General features: G+C 48.1%; 1 protein-coding gene across 7 annotated transcripts; it reads left to right on the forward strand.

The window, feature by feature from the left end:
- Nucleotides 1-22: 22 nt before the first annotated feature.
- LOC119158514 (translation initiation factor IF-2-like) lies at nucleotides 23-14424 on the forward strand. 7 transcript variants are annotated; one of them, XR_005107892.1, is made up of 5 exons: nucleotides 23-374; nucleotides 479-654; nucleotides 899-1051; nucleotides 1558-1873; nucleotides 3262-3838. XR_005107892.1 is itself a non-coding variant. In XM_037410574.1 (5 exons), exons 1-5 carry the CDS (start codon nucleotides 2308-2310, stop codon nucleotides 9843-9845), a joined length of 651 nt encoding a protein of 216 aa, XP_037266471.1. In that variant the 5' UTR covers nucleotides 1888-2307; the 3' UTR covers nucleotides 9846-10282. The 7 variants fall into 7 exon arrangements, 4 of the variants coding, with proteins under 4 accessions (XP_037266473.1, XP_037266474.1, XP_037266471.1 ...); XR_005107893.1 differs by having other exon boundaries at nucleotides 1558-1754; nucleotides 3262-3837; XM_037410574.1 differs by lacking the exons at nucleotides 23-374; nucleotides 479-654; nucleotides 899-1051; nucleotides 1558-1873 and adding exons at nucleotides 1888-2653; nucleotides 4636-4755; nucleotides 8548-8641; nucleotides 9803-10282 and having other exon boundaries at nucleotides 3262-3309.
- Nucleotides 14425-15100: the final 676 nt, after the last annotated feature.

A 15100-nucleotide genomic window follows, 5' to 3' on the forward strand; every position in this document is an offset into this window, starting at 1 on the left:
CCGTACGGCGGTGCCTTTTGTCGGAGAGCTGGGCCCTACTGACGGAGCTGGCACAGGGTTCCCGCGGGACTCCGGCTTTGCCCGTCTCGTGGAAAGGCTCCAGAGCCTGCTTGGGAAGCCGCTTGACAAGGCACGGCTTTGCCGTGATTTTTACGCCGGAATTCCGACGGTAACGCCAATGCCACGTGTTAGCCTTTCTCCAGCAGCTCCTCAAAGCAGAGTGAGCCTTAAGAATCGGATTGCCTTTTAACGAAATTCGAAACAAAGCGGCGGGGTGAAGCGGCTGGAAGCGTCCTGCCAGTCTGCCGTGGGTATCGCTGCCGTGCGTGTTACCTGCCTGTCTGCCGATCGCTCCTGCCTCTTGTTGTGGCCCGGTAATTCCTCTGGGGAAGGCGTTGGGCTCTGACCGCAGCGCACCCCGACTCCCTCCTGACCCCGGCGAGACGTGATCGGTGTTTGCCTTCCTCCCCTTTCACAGGGCCTCGGCTGTTGCGTGCAGAGAAGCTGTCAGCCTTGTGAGAGAGCACGCCGCCGGCAAGCGCATCGTGGTGCTTCGGTACCGAGCTGAGGCCGCAGGCGTCCGTCTTTTGTTTGCGAAAAGGGATCGCGAGGAAAGGTGCTGGCCTCGGAGGGGGAGAGGTGGCGGGGGAACAGGTAGGAGGCAGCTCTTTCAGCCGGTTTTAGGCTTAACTCCTGGGTGCCTGAGCACGGTTCTGGGCTTCGGGGGGGTTGGCTTTCGGCTTTTCGCCTTCAGCGCGTCCTCCGTCACCGCTGTCGGCGCGCGCTGAGCTGCGGCTCAGGGGACTGCGGCGATACAGGCCGTGTGCGTGCCAGCCGTCCTCGAGGCTAGAGCTGTATTCTGCTTGTTACCCTGATGAAAGCGTTTCTTTTTTTCTAGGGGGCGTTCCCACAAGGCAGTGGTGTGGAGCCGAAGGGGACTGCGATGGAACGGTGACGGAGCCGTTTGGACCGAGTCTTGAAGATAGATCGCTCGGGTTTTTGTCCGAGGAAACTGCGTCTCGAGACGGTCCTATCGCTCGCTGGCAACGTGGTAGGAAACTGCTTTGTTGATCTTGACGGCGCAGTGTGTTGGGAGTATTAAGATTCCTCGAGAGATCAGAAGCGAGTAGGTTGTTTCTCTAAGGGAAAGGGGAATAGGCCTGTATCGTTAAAGGAAAGACTCAGAGTGGGTTTTGTTTCTCTCAAGTACAAAGCGCCCCATCTCAAGGGATTGCAAAGTCTGAAACGATGGTTCAAAAGCAGACTTGTGCTGTTTGCAAAGCGTCTGTTGCACTGCTCAAAGACAAAAGACGCTCACCCGAGAAAGTTTTTGGAAACCGATGTCCGATAGGCACGGGGAAAGAGCTGCAGAGGTTTACGTATCGTCTGTCGAATTCTGTTCTCTTTCGTGCCCTTCCATTTTACGATAAAAACTTTCGTGACCCCTTTTCCCGTTCAGGCACTGTTGCTAGTGTTTTTATAAGGGGGGAAAAAAAAGCGTAAGCCTGGTCTCTCGAGTGATTTTTTTTTTTTTTTTTTTTTTTTCTTTTTCGCTAGACTAGTGGAATCGAGAATGTTCGCTGCCAGAACTTCATCCACCGAGATGGGAAGCCAGGCAACTTCCTAACGGGCCGTGGGCAGAGTTCCCCTCTTGATGCCGTGCCTATATAATAAACTGTGCAGTCCGTTAGCTAGACGGGCTGCAGTACCCAATTTTTTTCGCCAGGCGGCAGCACCGCGCCCCCCCCGGCGGAGTAAGGGCAGCGCATGCGCAGACGCGGCTTGACGCCGAAGGGGGCGTGGCTTGCGGGCACGTCGCGGGCCGATGACGCAATCCGGCTTCGGCGCATGCGCAGAAGGGGTTTCTGGCAAAGTAAGGGCAGCGCATGCGCAGACGCGGCTTGACGCCGAAGGGGGCGGGGCTTCCGGCTTCGTCGCAGCCCGATGACGCAACACGCCTCGGCGCATGCGCAGAAGGGCTTTCTGGCAAACTAAGGGCAGCGCATGCGCAGACGCGGCTTTGACCCTTAGGGGCGGGGCTTCCGGCCCCGTGCGTCCGGGCCGATGACGCAATCCCGCTTTGGCGCATGCGCAGAAGGGCTTTCTGGCCAAGGAAGGTCGGCGCATGCGCAGAAGCGGCTTTGACCCTTAGGGGCGGGGCTTCCGGCCCCCTGCGTCTGGGCCGATGACGCAATCCGGGTTTGGCGCATGCGCAGAAGCCTTTCTGGCCGACCGAGGGCGGCGCATGCGCAGAAGCGGCTTTGACCCCCCTAGGGGCGGGGCTTCCGGCCTCGTGCGTAGGGGCAGATGGCGCATCCGGCCCGGGAAAGGTGGGTTCACTCCCGGCCCGCGCGGCGCGCTGGAGCGGCCGTGGAGGTGCGGAGCCTTCGCCGGGAGCCCGGAAGACTTTCGGGCCGGGACGTGCGGCGGCGCGCTCGGGCTGAAGGGCGGCCGGGGGCCGGCGGGCAGCGGCCCGGTCGGGGGGGATGTGGCGGCCCGGCGCTCGGCCGCGGCAGGGAGCGCCTGGTGCCGGCGGCGGGCGGGCTGAGGCAGGCGGGCGGCCCGGCCCGGGACCGGCGGGGCTGCCGCCGATTCTCGTCTCCCCGGCAGGGACGGTGGTCAGCGGGCTCCTCACGGGGCTGCCCTTTTCTGGGTGGGTTTTTTTTTGTTTTTTTTTTTTTTTTTGTCTCTCGGAGCCGCGCCGCTACCTCGGCGAGGAGCGGCGGCAGGCAGGGCGGCCCCGGTGCTCGCTCGTGGCGGCGGCGCCCGGGAGAGGGGTCGGCCCGCGCCGCCCCGCCGCCCACCCGCCGCCGCCTGCGGGCTGCCCGGGCAGCCGCCGCAGCCCTGCGCGGGGCTTTGTCTTTCCCCCAGCCGCTGGCCTGAGCCGTGGCAGCCGGCTGGGGCTGCCGGCCCCCGCGGGCCGCAGAGAGGCTGCCTCGGGGCCTGCGGTAACGCTGTCGCGGGGGGGGGGGTGGGGGGGGTGGGGGGGGTGTTGTGGCTCAGGAGCCTCTTCCCGCCCCTGCGAGCGGGCCAGAGCAAGAAAAGGCAGCCGGCAGCGGAATCCCCAGCCGTCGCCCCCGACTGCTGCTTTCTCCGCAAGCCTTTTAACTGCCGGGGAGGGCTGGGAGGCAGCGGCAGCTCAGGTGTCTGGCTGATCTTGTGTCGTGACAGTCAGCTCCGGGGCCGGAGCAGCCGAGGGGAAGAGGCCTTTGGTTTGCTTCCCCGCGAAACCGGGGCCTTTTGTTTTCCCTTTGTCCCTAGGTTCGTCCGGAAGCGTCCGTCGACAAGTCAAGGGGAGCGGAACCGAAGGTCGCTCGAGATGTTACTTCGCCACGCGTGCCTCGTGCTTGCGAGTCGGACTGCTGACTACGGAGGGATCCCTTTTGTAGCCGCCGAGGGCCCGCGAGGCTCCGTGTGCCCGCCGCTGCCGAGTGCTGCGCTGCGGCTCGGGCAACGGCCGGGGAGGAATTGTCGGTCCCTCGTGGTAACGCAGCCGGGCCTGCTAGGCGCTTAGAGCCGCGCGTCCGGCCGGGCAGTATTGTTTTCCGAGGCTGTAAAGGAGCCCGAGGTATAAACCCGCTTGACGTTTCCGTACGGCGGTGCGCTTTGTCGGAGAGCTCGGCCGTACTGACGGAGCTGGCACAGGGTTCCCGCGGGACTCCAGATTTGACTGTCTCGTTGAAAGGCTCCAGAGCCTGCTTTGGAAGTCACTTGACAAGGCACGGCTTTGCCGTGATTTTTATACTGGAATTCTGACTGTAATAGCAATGCCACGTGTTAGCCTTTCTCCAGAAGTTATTAAAAGCAGAATGAGCGTTAAGAATCTGATTATCTTTTAACTAAATTCAAAACAAAGTGGCGGGGTGAAGTGCGTGGAAGCGTCCTGCAAGTCTGACGTGGGTATCGCTGCCGTGCATGTTATCTGCCTGTCTACTGATCGTTCCTGCCTCTTGTTCTGCTGTGGTAGTTCCTCTGGGTAATGCGTTGGGCTCTGAATGTAGTGCATCTTGACTTCCTCCTGATCCCCTGTGATGTTATCGGTGTTTGCCTTCCTCATGTTTCACAGGGCGTGGGAAGGCTGAAGAGGCTGGAAGCCTCGGCTGTTGTGTGCGAAGAAGCTATGAGCCTTCTAAGAGAGCATGTAGCCAGCAAGCGCATCGTGGTGCTTCGGCACCAAGCCGATATGACAGACCTCAATGTTTTTTGTGAAAAGGGATCACAAGGAAATGTGCTGATGTTGAAGGGGGAAAGGTGGTAGGGGAAGAGGTAGGAGGCAGTTTTCAACCAATTTTAGGCTTAACTCCTGTGTTCCTGAGAATGGTTCTGGGCTTTGAGGGGTTTGCTTTTGGCTTTTTGCCTTAAGCGCATCTACCTTTCAGGGTAACGCTTTCTTGGAAGTTGGAAACTGTCCTTCTTGAACACCAAACCAAACCCCGTACCTGGGAGGGCCGTTTAGCGTGCTGCACCGTGTGTTTTATTCCCTGTCGGTCACTTGACACTAGCTGTACGTGCTCTCCCGGTTTGGCACGTTCTTACCCTGCTGGCTGAAAGATTCTGTCTTTTCACTTCCTCGGCTTGCCACAGGCCATAACAAATGTGTGTTCATAGACCGCTTTCCTTGCTCGCTGCTTTCAGATTTGAGCATCGATGCCATGGACGGAGCAGGAGAGCCTCAGCAGGACGTCGAGCACAAGCCGTTTAAACAGCGCTTGGATAAAGCTGCCAATCGTGTGACTCCAGAAGCAGAGAGACACGGTAGGATGCTATTCTGTCATTCTTGGATGGATGCTCTCATAGTCTTTCCATTACTGTATGCCTGCTATGAGATTCATGGGAACAAGGGACGGCTGAATTCACAGCGTTTTAAACACCACAAACTATTGAAAAGTTTATAGGACACAAGTCTATTACACTGGTAGATCAGACAAGCTCCTCTGTGTGTGTGTATATACATTATACTCGGTACTTTTGCGAGGCAAGTCTTTGCCTGGTCCCTCTGAAACTGGGACAAGGACTCGTTGATGCGTTTCAGGAGCAAAGCTGCTGAGTGAATAGGCTTTTCCTACTAGAAATCAAGCAGCTGCTCTGGCAAAACTTGACTTTGGTTGCATTTTTAAATCCTAGGAGGCTGAGAAACGGGACGAGCTGGTTAGAGGAAAGAGCCTCTCTCCAGGGAAGGCTCCGCTGACTTGACCCTTAAGCCTAAACTTGTGTCTTACTATGTTTGCTTTGTGTGCGTTAATGCTTACCTGATTAATAGCTGTCAGTTGATTTATCAGTTACAAGTTGGAGTAAGTGGTCCTCGGCTACATAAACCTCTCCTCTGTATTTTTTGACATGTTATGGCCTACTGTTCTGCTTCAATACAAACCGGGAACGATTCTGGTAGTGTTGCAGTCTTAACGGTAATACTGCAAGACTTTGTCTTTCTAAAACGTGAGGTCCTTGTTATCTGTTCTGGGAGATGGTGTAGTTTTGTGTATTGGCATGAACTAAACTTGCTGATTTGTTGTAACTCAGATTTAACTTTTCTGTTCTTAAAGCTGAAAGGCTAAACTAAGCCAAGAGCTGAACAGTGGGTAGGTACGAGACCTTCTCCTGGTGTCACAGAAGTGAGGTGATAGCGTTCTTACTGTTGTGTCACTTAGCAGCCTTTCTGTATTCAGAGGCTGTGGCATGACAAATGTAATGTCTGGGGTCAAAGCCCGCTTTTTTGTACCCAATTCTCTGTTTCCACATATGGGCCTCCTGCCTTACTTGTGTTGCCAGTCTCCACTGGGATTACTAGGTCTGAACCGGTTGCTCTCGCTCATTATATTATTGACAGAGAGGAAGAGAAACTTGCAGGGAGCAAAGTGTCTCGTCCAGGAGAGGCATTTTGAAAGCGATCAAATTGCATTGCATGCAACGAGCAATTTCTTCTGCTGTCTGGAAAAAGGATATGGCTGGTTTGATTTCCACCACACGTGTGGCAAGTTAGATTGGAAGTGTCCACCCACCTTTGTGAAACGCTATGATTATCAGTTTCTGTTAGTAGCACTTGATGTTCAGTCAGTTATTTAAATGGCAACTATAGCAGTATTGTCTGGTAAAGGAAAAATCCACACAGACGTGGTTACCGCCGGGCTTGCTTTAGTCATGACTCAGAGCTGGGCCACCACCCCAGTGGGTGACAGAGAACCAAGGGATACAGCGTAGGTTATATACGCTTACCAGATCATTAGTCAATGTCTGAAGTTTTTAGGAGTTTCTTTTGGTCCTGTCAGTTCTGTGAATCCATCACCTGACTCTGTCCCAGTTGATTCACCTGCTCGGTTCCAGTCTCTGCCTCGGTTCCAAGCTCCTCCTTGGATCGTGATCTTCTTTCTGCCTGCTTTAACTCACACGCTCCTTCAAGCGCGCTTAGTCTTTGAAAGAGCAGTTCCTATTCACATGCACCAATTTTTCCAAAACCGCCTGTGTTTCTGAAAGCACCTGTTTCCACAGATTGATCATCTGTTGCTTCTCTGTTCACCCACTGATTAACTGGACTGGGTTTTAAACCAGCCTTGGATTAGGGCTATGCTAGGGACGGGGCCTGGTTCTGCCACTTAGCTGCTTCGGCACTTTAAATTTCTTAGTTAAAAATACATTTTATTTAACATTAACCTTAAATTTAGTAAAGCATACCTAAATATTATGGAGTAGTATGTGGAGGCTTTTCCTGATCATAGTTACATTCAAATAGTTAATAGCTTAATGATTTCTATGGTAGGTTGCATTCTGTGCTGGGATGTCATCTCATTAATTTCCACTGGATGGCGATAGAGGATTGAATTTTTTTAATTTTTATTTTTCTTTACTGTTTCGTTTCCTTTTAACATGGACAGAGTTTTCCGGCGTCATGTGTCATATCTGCATGCAAGTCGAGGACCGTGTTAACAGCACGAAACTTTGCATGTGGGGTTTTATGTACTGCAGTTTCTTTATAGTATCCAAGCTGTGTGCAGTACCTCTGGGTGCTCTCTGAGACGACTCGACAGGCAGCTACCGATTACATTCAGAAAGCTGTTACTAGTTGCTGTATCTTGAAAGACTCCATGTGTTGTACAGGTGTTCTTCAAATGGCAGGAATCATGGCTTTGACAAAGCGTAGGAATTACTAAGCTGCATTCTTCCTGACGCTATCTCTTAGTGTAATTACAGGATCAAAACCCATACTGGTTGAATTCTTAGTTGTACTCTCACCTTGTTTGAATGTTGTAAGCTGTAGAAAGTAAGTCTCATACAGTGGTTTAAGAATGGGTACATTTTTCTAAAATTTTTTATTTGCTTGATCATAACTACCATAAAGTGACGTTAACTATTTATTTTCATGCATATTTCATACTTCCTAATTAAAATCTCTTTTTTTTTCTGTGGCTAATACAGATGTCTTAAATACTCTCACTTCTGTCTGCCTGTTATACCTCCCAATCTCAACAAAGAGGGTCCCGATAACATTTTGTCCCCTCAGCAGTGTCTGACTTATCACCTGCCCCGGCCTTAGTTATGCAAGAAGCCGCCTTTCCGAGGCTCGTAAGAGCGTAGTGCGGCGGTGCCTAGACAGTGAGCCTTAGAGGGCTTCTGTAATCCAGCAGACTTGGTCCTGTCCTTCAGGATTTGTGAGTGGAGCAGCCTGGTTTTAAGGGGCCTCTTCCAATAAGAACCCATGTTTCTGAAAATTTTAGACATGCAGTTCCTTGGCTCGCTTATTCCGAACTCCAAAGTTTACAGACCTTTCTTATTTGTTTTGGGTTTTGGGAAAACAAAGGTCTTGTTTGAGTTTTCTGGAGGCATGTCTTGCCCTTTGGCAGGTTTCAGCTGTCACCAGCTCTCATCTCCTCGGTTAAGAGTCCCTCTGCAGCCTTCTGCATTTAAGAACATTTTTGTGCCCCAGCTGTACTGTGGCTGCGCATTCAACACACAGGTGGCACAGACACTTGCAGAATTGTAAAATCATGACAAAGATAGAAATTCCTTGGAGATTTCTAGTAAGCCAGTGGTTAATGTGTGTGCATTGTCAGCATTGTTGTACTGGAGAGCTGAGTGTCAGTTTTCCACTTGGGAGATTCCCACTGTGATCTAGTTTCACAGCAATATATAACTGTGTTCCCTGCATATCTTGGGACAGGATTATGCGCTATGCGCTGCTGTCTGCTATTTAAAATGTTGTTTGTGTAACAGGTCCTGTATCGGTCGCAATTTGCTGTTTGGGTCTGCTTTAGACAAAGTTTTAACGAAGCCTTTGTGCAAGTAACATCTGATCGGCGCTCTGGCAAGGCTTACAGGTGGCTGGTTCTTTCTATGGAGGGCGTTCTTCAGATGGCAAATGCTACTCTGCTTCTTGATCTTGTTTTGCAGCTCAACAGGCCCTGTGCATTCTTTCAGGTGAGCTTCGGGTGCAGGATGTGCAGATTCTGATACAATATCATTTCCTTCATGTGTAGAACAGTTTCTGTGCGTAGAGCAGAAGTACAAGGTAGTGTTTCTAGATGTGCCTCGTCACTATGAATCCTCTTGTCTTAGAACTGGGGAAAGAAGAAGAAAAGGTGTTTGATCCAAATGCTTTGGATGCCGATCGCTGTGAAAGCTGTTACGGGGCAGAGTCAGAGGACATTCGGTAACCTTCACATCTTCTTAGTGCTTGAATCGATACAGTTAATGTGGCATACGTGTTGGACGTTTTTTTCCAAAATGTCTGTGAAGGTCCGTACAGTGAAATCCTCCTGGGCACCTGTTCAGAGAATGGTGAGAGCTGTTGTGTTTTAGTACGCCTGTGCTGCGCTCACGATTGTTAAGAGCGTGCACAGTTAGGTTGTCTGTTTTGTCTGTGTGCCTGTTTAAGGGCAGTAGCACAAAGATAGTATCTTAGCAAACAGAACCTTTTCTGGGATTATTTGGTGTCCAGAGGGGAGCTGTGTAAATTATTTCACTGTTCTGTGAGCTGTCTTGGAATAAAACCCGGTTACGGCTTTGCCTTCTCGCTTCTGCTGCAGGCTTTGCATCCTTATGGGAGCAAAGACCAGACACCCATCACTCAGACAAATGATGGGCGTCATTCGGTGTTTCTCATTCCTTCTACCTGCAAATTTGTGTAAGAATGGATTCGTGATAGTCCACAGGTTCTGGACTATCCTTTGCTATTATTGTCTCTGTAGTAACTTAGTTTGTCATGTCTGTCAAGTTGCATCCTTCCTCAGAGGTGTTTCCATCTTGAGGGATTCATGATTCCAGCCTTCAACTTTTTGTTTTGTCCGGCACAACATGGAGCAGAGACAGACAGTTGTTTTTTCTGGTGAGCGTGATAGAGACTCTGGTGAGTCCAGAGGTAGAAGAGCAATGAAGAAAGTTTGCCATTAACCTTGCCTCCGATGTTGGCAGTCTTTCCCTAAAAACGGAGGAAGGGAGGAATAGAAACAGGTAGATGCTTTGCTCACATGGGGAAGTTCCAAGCTGCTCAGAACTGTGGGAGACTTCTCACAGAAACAAACGTCATTTCTGCAGCAAATTTATTTGCCAAGAATGGACTTGGCTGTCTGAATGGACAACTAAAGCCCTCTTCAGAATTAAGTGCTGCATTAAAACAGCTTGCGTCCTCTTGCCAAAATCTCAAAAAGTACGTCAGGAAACTCAAGCGCCTTCAGGAGCATTAGACCACCTTTCAGTGTCCAGTTTCTGAAGTTTGCTGCTTTGAAATAAAATCCACCGGGGATTTGAGTCCTGAGCTGGAGTGTCTCTTTATCTCTGTAAAGATGATAAGATGATGTTTGTGCTCTTGCAGGTGCTGCAATACTTGTGACGATGTCAGAGAAGCATACAGGTGATGAGGCTGGGCCTTCGAGAACCCGGATAGCGTAGAGCAGTGCAAGAGGGAAGGATTTAGCCAGAAAATGGAAGAGCAGAAGAACGAGGGCTGCCGAGTGTACGGTTTCCTGGAGGTCAACAAGGTGAGAGATGGGTTTTGCCGTGAGCCTGTTGCATGGTGGTGATGAGCGTCAGAAGGCACAGTCAGGGCATTCTGCTTTTTTTCCAACTTTAAGTGTTCACAGGACTGTAATAACCCCTGGGCTCAGCAAGGTACTTGTGCCTGTAGAGGGGTTCACTAGGAGGGTCAGGAAAAGGGTGGGAAGGGGCTAGTTCTCTATTTCATGAGGTGGGCTGGCTGGAGAAGCTTAGCTTTTTCTACCATCTAGCTAGTGAGTCTTTTTACTGAGGTTTCTGGAGGGGGAGAGGCAGCTTCTTTGAGGTTGTCCCATCTGCCCTTCTAGTCTCAACAGAGACCACCAGCAGGTGCTGGAGATAACAGTAACCAACAACTTGTCAGCAGAGGTGCTGGAGGGAGTGAAATGTTCCCTTCTTTAGAAAACCAGTGGAAGCAAGACTATTGGAGTTGTCAAGGTTGAAGATGCTTAAAGAGATGTTTTTTGCAACTGGTGTATGAAAATGTAGTACAAGATAGGCCAGATGACTATGTAACTACCCTGTCATTTGGCAGGTTACCGAGCTCAAAACACTGGGATGTGCAGGTTACGTACCCAAGTACATTCTAGCAGTCAGGCCCAGGGTAATTTTTTTTTTACTACTTTATTTCAAAATCTGGAGGTTTTTTTACATCTTTGTGTACTATTCCTGGAGGCAACATTTTTTATTTCGGAAAAACAAAACCAAAACCAAACACACCCCACCCTTTTGCTCATGAAGCCAGACATCGTGTTTTGAACATCATCATGAGTGCTGAACCGTTACAGAACCCTTTGCCACAAAGTGTGGTGAGCAGGAAAGATTCAAAGGGGAGTGCTGTGGGTAGCAAGGGTCCGAGGGTGCGTGGGTGTCACTAGGGAAATTTCTGGGGGCCCTTGTTAGGCACTTGGACTTTTGCACATCTCCATTCTCATCGGGTCTGCAGTTAACATATGCGATAGGTTTGCACGGACATTCAAAGGTGTAATGTAGCGTGTGAGCTTGATGCATTGAAATCTTCCAGGGGAGGGTGTGTATGATTGCTAGCGAGTGTCAGGGAGGACTGACACCTAATATCCATATCCTTTTCATGTTCAAGGTTAAAATTTGAATAACCTTTGTCTTTTGGGGGATTTTGGAGTGTGGGGGTTTTTTTGGTGGTAGGTAGGTTTAGTGCTTTATTTTTGAACACGGCTTGTTTTCATGGATGCATACATAGGACCACTGTTGTTTATTGTATTAAGGGTTTTCTTACCCTGCCTGCTCACCCTCCCAGTTACTTTCTCCACTCCGTTTCTGTGATACCTTTTGATATTTCCTACAGCAGCAGTTAGTTCCCTCCCATAGACTTGATTCCTTCTTCTTATTTTTACGTCCGCTAAAATACTCTGCGTAGAACAGTTGTTGTCAACATCGGTATGTGATTATGGCTTTCCACATGACTGCCTGTGAGGAAGAGGGGAAATTCGTATCTTTTAGGACAATATTTGCTGGTATTGTCACCCATGACAATGAGTTGCTTATTGTCTATCTTATTCAAACAAAAATTTGAAAATCCAACTGCCGGTATGACTGCTTTGTTTATATAGATTCAGGCCTTTTAATGAAAGATTACTGTCTCCTGCAGGTAGCTGAAAATTTCCACTTTGCACCGGCAGAAAGTTTCCAGCAGTCTCATGTACATGGTAAAGTATTTTCTCTTCCTGCTTATTGTGACCTTTAGCTTCCAAGTGTTTCAGACCATTTCCTTTGAACATCTTTGCATTGCTATCTGTGGTAACAGCAGCACTGCTTCAGGGGGGAGGACACTGGTGAAATTTTGTTAGAGATGTTTAGAACTATCGGGAACGAATAGAAAAGTGTTCTCTGAAGGTGCTGCCACATGGGTCTGGGAGAACATGGAGGAGAATGTGTCTGGGCAGTTTCTCGGCCTCACTTGTTCTACAAAACTTTGCTGCCCTGCTGTAAAACAACCTCAGGTACAGTGTTGGGTCCAGGACCTGAATATCAGTATCTCTGGAAGGGATGTTTTGGAGAAGAGCTCTTGAGAATTTCAAGGCAATTCAGAACTTTCAGAGTAAAATTTCAGTCATGAAGAACTTTGACTTCCTCAAGTATATATGAATACACAGTGGCTGGAATGACAGTGGTAGTTTACAGAATCGTAGAATGGTTTGTGCTGGAAGGGACCTTTAAAGGTGCCCTAGTCCAGCCCCCAGCAGGAAGCAAGGGTATCTTCAACTAGATTGATTTAAAGAATCATTCACCAATATTCGAGTGAGCGGAGGTTATCTTTATTCAGCAGCGCTGGGTGCATGGGGGATCGCTCCACCAAAGTCATGCACCCTGAGGGGATTTTTCAGTCCCCTCTTTATACAGCAACTCAGACCTATTCATTAACTTTCTGGGAAATAGTTTACATATTCATTACAATTCCGGGAACTCATTTACATATCTCACTAAGCTAGTGACCATGATTTAATTCCTTGTCTTTGCCATGTTGTATAAACAACAGGAACTTGGGACCAGATAGCCTTTTTAAAGATGACAGATCCAAGGACTTAGCAATTAGCACATCCGTCATGTTAGCAATAAGGGTCCTTGGACGTTTCCCAACTTTTAGATAAACATAAGTACATCATCCTTTAGATAAGTGGCACATCATTCACCATTCATTCCCCCCTTTTCTAGTAACTTTTGCAAATCATTTTGCAACTACAAAAAAATCATTATGCCTTATGATCATTCTTCGACAGCACCAAAAAAAACATTGAAGTAATACACACAATATTCCTAAAACTATTACAATAAGTATTATAATAAAAGCATGTTTTAACCATTCCAAATTAGGTAACCACGAAGTCAGTTTGTCTCATATAACTTTAAAACTCCATGATAAATTGTCTTTAGTAATTTCATGCAGGATCTGCACCTTGTTCCATATCTCATGGATGTCTGTTTAATCATTCCATCCATCAGATTGGGAACAAGTGTTTTGCCCCGAGTTTCCAGGACATGCTCTCCCTGTCTTGCTTCGAGCTTTCCAACGACAGTTATTATCACTTTTATATATATCACTTTTAATAAATATTGTGGTGGTTAGGCTTAATATTTGTAAATCAAATCTGGGACCCAACTCGTATGTTTTATTATCAAATAGGCAATATCCTCCACCATAGTCTGGCTTTTTCCAAAAGTCTGGCCAGGTAGTCCATTTGTCATCGAGATAATTCCAGTTTTGGGAGGCCACCCCATACAGTATTATTTTGGCACAAAAGTGTGAGCCTCTATCTGACAAGATTGTTGCCGGAACCCCAAAGTGGGGGATAATTTCATTTAACGATCCCTTTGTTACCTCTCTTGTTTTATTTGTTCGACAAGGGGAAGTTTCTAGCCAACCTGAAAACATACCAGTCATAACTAATACATACCGGTACCCCCCTTTTCTTGGGAGTTCGGAAAAATCAACTTGCCACTGTTGTCCTGGATAATTTCCTCTACTAATGTTCCCTAGTTTTATTCTGTTTGCTACATTGGGATTATTACGTTGTTTTACTACAGTATATAAGTTTCACCCTATCAATTTCTGATTTAGGCTTTTATATAACATATCAGCTCCCCAATGACTCTTATTATGTTCTGTTAGGGCTGTGGTCCATATTAAATTGGATGGTACCACTATACGGCCATCTGCCAAATAAGCCCACTTATTTAATTTTACCATTCATGTCCTGAATTAACTTTAGGTCTCCTTTAGAATAATTTGGCTCCTCATCTGTACTTAGAGTTTGGATTTTACCGTCTGGTATTAAGCATAGTTCCTCCTTTCCTACTTTCTCTGCTGCTCATCTAGCCTCATGGTCGGCCAGGCGGTTTCCAATTTCCAAATCTGTGCCTCAATGGGTCATCTTATGTTCTTCCTTCCTGGATGACCCTCTTATAACAGCGGGGGCCATTCCTCACATCAAGGTCTGGCATGGCACATGTTCCCACCACTCAACGCCTGCGGGGTTGCAGCCAACTGTGGAGCTCAAGATCCTTCTTGGTGGCAAACACAGAGGCCAACCCAGTCTTACCCTTGATTGTGGTAGGAGGCACCTGACCAACCTTATTCCTTGTACTTCGTTGTCAAAGCAGAGTTTCATCTGCGCATCCCGTAACAAGTCACTGTCATGGCAAAACACACAGATTTACATTAGTAGAACGACTACAGAGTGTATTTTATTTCAGTTTTTATGCCAATATCCCCCCCAGCCCTGCTGACCAAGGGATATTGTTTTACCTGAACTAGGCAGGCCTCCCGCTTATCATTTTTACTGTAGCAGGTAAAAATGCTTTTTCGCCTTACCTGGAATTTATTCCCAGATATACCCGGTTAGAGATTTCTTTTACTTCAGGGAGGCCCTCTTTTCCACTTTTCTGTTGAATTAAAGATAAGCTCAAGATTTCAAGTAATTGATAATTTTTAACTTTTGGTTGCATTTCTCCTTCTTTAAACGTTTAGATGTTCTAACAAATCTCATCCCAACAAAGATTTTGGTGAATTTGGCGCTCTTATCTGTTTTCTTAGTTTGTACTTTAAAGGTTTCAGGATGTTTTCCTGGTGACCAGCAGCTCCCACAACTGTAACAAATTCTTTTCACTGAAGTTCAACGCCAAATAAGTTGTTTCAATGAACAATTGCCAAAAAAACAGATTCTAATTTTTTTCTGGCCTTAAGCAGAGTGATAAGTTTTCAGCTATTTGCCTAGAATTACCAGAATATTATTTTTTTTCTTCCAACTCCAATTTTGAACATGTAACAAGACAACATATAGAACAAACAAGACACAGAGCGCTATTTCAGTTGTTACATTCTAGGAATTCCCCAAATCTGAAGACAACCTAAAGGAAGCTTTTAGCTTCCCAAGTCTTAAGGCAATCAAATAGGGCTATTACCCTTTTTTTGTGCCAAAATAATACAAGTGAGTATGGTATTGGGAATAGATTGGCAATTACACACCTCTTACAGGCCTCAAGCAAGCGGAAAAGTAAACCACTTAATTAAACAACAGATAGCGAAAATAGGACAAGAGACAAATCTAACTTGGCCACAGTCTCTTCCCTTGGCATTATTAAG

The sequence above is a fragment of the Falco rusticolus genome, chromosome 17 (assembly GCF_015220075.1).
Source record: "Falco rusticolus isolate bFalRus1 chromosome 17, bFalRus1.pri, whole genome shotgun sequence".
In the NCBI taxonomy this organism is placed as follows: domain Eukaryota; kingdom Metazoa; phylum Chordata; class Aves; order Falconiformes; family Falconidae; genus Falco; species Falco rusticolus.

Bases quoted from the DNA above. Each gene is read 5' to 3' on its own strand.
- LOC119158514 (XM_037410574.1), top strand. From the start codon at position 2,308: ATGGCGCATCCGGCCCGGGAAAGGTGGGTTCACTCCCGGCCCGCGCGG. The intron at 2,654-3,261 runs GTGGGTTTTTTT...CTTTGTCCCTAG, and splicing joins ACGGGGCTGCCCTTTTCTGG to GTTCGTCCGGAAGCGTCCGT. The intron at 3,310-4,635 runs GTCGCTCGAGAT...CGCTGCTTTCAG, and splicing joins CAAGGGGAGCGGAACCGAAG to ATTTGAGCATCGATGCCATG.